Here is a 2245-nt window from a genome sequence, read left to right on the forward strand (position 1 = left end):
CCGCCAGCCTAGGAGCGCCCGTGAAGATCGGACAATGGGGAGGACGCCAAGCAGACAACGCAACGAGGGGCGTGCGGATCGAACGGTGCGAAAGGCACTCGTGAGCGAGGATGCCCACAGGAGGTGGTTACTCCAACATCTCTTATAGCAGTCATTTGTATATTTTGACGTCTTAAATATGTATTTGCGGCGAAAGATGTTATTGACCTATGTAGATGATTAGTTAGTTGTCTAACAAAGAAACAAAATATAGTACCTTTTCAATCCTATCGCGCATTGTGCGTGCTGTGTGCACCATTACTAGTGTCAGGCAAGTATTTGAGGGAAGTGGCTAGTACTAGCACGCAGTGGCAATTAATTAAGCACTATGCACGTTGCTTTAAGCAATTCTTATCCTAATCCCATCTACACTGACGTGAGGCTTGCCCTCTAAACACCAAACATGATGGCAACATATCTACTATTGGGAAAAGTCCAATTGTGGTCCATCCACCACCTACACTACATACAATCTACATAGCATGTTTTACAATACAATCCGCGTATATAACTTTGTTATACGGAAAAAAAGCTCATGATAAAGAATAAGATAAGTTGAGTGATGTGAGACAATTCTTATTCATTCTTCGATATTGTCAAGTGGAGGCAGCTATGTACATCTCTCTTTCTTGATGTCTCTCTCTTAATTTCCCTCACAAAATAATTTAATAGAAAAGGAGAAAAGAAAAGGAGAAGAGGAAGGAAATTACAAAAAAGAAGATTAAAAAAGTGAAGTGGGTAAGGTTGAAGAGGAGCTGAAAAAGAGAGAGAGAAGAGCATATGGATCTGCAAGTGCTATGCATAGTGCTCATTCACCAGATCCAATGCAGGTAGCCATCCCTGTCCTCCTCACAATTAGTGCCTCACCTACCAATAATACTCCACCACACAAACGTACACACACGCACGCACACCTCTTCTTCTCGCTCTGTCTCTCTCTCTCACCCCCTTCTGATTTCTCTCATGAAAGCATGGATCTGTGGACAGATGGGCGGATGGATGGAGAAGGGCCTAGCTAGCTAGCTATACGGACTGACCTATCTCTGGCGGCGAGGCTGCAGCGGCAGCAGGGTTGCTCCTTGGAGCGTGAGGTCAGAAGGAAAAAGAGGGCAGCTTGCCAGCGTCGGCGTCGGCGGGGAGGAGGAGCGCGCGGCAGAGGGGGCAAGTGGCCTGACCCTTGTCGACCCACTTGTCTATGCAGGCCTTGTGGAAGGCGTGCGCGCAGTTGCCAAGCTCGCGGACGCGGTGCCGCGCCTCGAGCGCGCCCAGGCACACGGCGCAGCAGGTCGACGCCGCCGCGGCCCCGGCGGCGCAGCGGCGGCTCTTGAGGTCGGCGTACCGGACGGCGGGGAGGCGCGCCTTGATGGCCGCCGGCGCGGGCGCTGGCCCGGACGCCAGGGATAAAGAGGACGAGGGCGCCGCCGCCTCCGCCAAGGCCCAGAGGTCCGGCGGCGGCGCGTAGGCCGGGTGGTCGTCGGCCGCCGGCGGCGCCGCGAGGCCGAGCGAGGAGAGGCAGAACAGGACCGCGTGGCGGAGGAAGTCGAGCAGCTGCAGCACGAGGATGAGCGGCTGCGGCAGGATGACGCAGTAGCACACTGACGGGAACCCCATGGCCGGCGGGCACGCTTGTAGTTAGAGAGAGAAAGCACGGCAGGAGCGAGAGAGAGGGAGGTGGGACGGTGGGGGTGAGGGGAGGAGAGGTGGGGTCTATATATAAGCGAGAGGGATGGATGCGTTTTGTGGGCAGGCTATGTTTGGAGGTGAGAAGAGGGAGGCTACGCGTACTACAAAAGAAAACATTTCATGTCAAGCGAGAATAGACGGGCTGCGTGCACGGTTGGAAGATTTATAGACCTTGTCTGCCCGTGACGCTGACAACGGGTGCTACTGCTGCGTGCGTGCAATCGCCGCCGGAAATATCAGCACTCTCGCGGTCTCACTTGTCTTTAGCCATACGTGTTGCCTGATTAAGCGCAGTGCAACCCGTAGTTAGCTCGAGAACACGTGCGTGTGGGAGTGGCTTTGTTACATATATGGGTCGATGACACCTGCCAAAGGATGATCATGCACAAATCTTCTTTTAAAAAAATCATCTTTTTTTTTGAGTAACCTGTACAAATCATGTGAGCTAGGCCTTTTTTTCAGCGCTGAGCGCTGGTCAGCCCGCGTAGGCGTTCCGATTGGAGGAAACACAACCATCAGATAA

The 2245-nt window shown here is 53.1% G+C and overlaps 1 protein-coding gene across 1 annotated transcript; it reads right to left on the reverse strand.

The window, feature by feature from the left end:
* Positions 1-590: 590 nt before the first annotated feature.
* LOC123147294 (brassinosteroid-responsive RING protein 1) lies at positions 591-1849 on the reverse strand. The gene has a single exon (XM_044566529.1). It carries the CDS (start codon positions 1648-1650, stop codon positions 1132-1134), a length of 519 nt encoding a protein of 172 aa, XP_044422464.1. The 5' UTR covers positions 1651-1849; the 3' UTR covers positions 591-1131.
* Positions 1850-2245: the final 396 nt, after the last annotated feature.

This window comes from Triticum aestivum, chromosome 7A (assembly GCF_018294505.1).
Source record: "Triticum aestivum cultivar Chinese Spring chromosome 7A, IWGSC CS RefSeq v2.1, whole genome shotgun sequence".
NCBI classification, from domain to species: Eukaryota; Viridiplantae; Streptophyta; class Magnoliopsida; order Poales; family Poaceae; genus Triticum; species Triticum aestivum.

Coding starts and splice junctions, on each gene's coding strand:
- LOC123147294 (XM_044566529.1), bottom strand. CDS start 1,650: ATGGGGTTCCCGTCAGTGTGCTACTGCGTCATCCTGCCGCAGCCGCTC.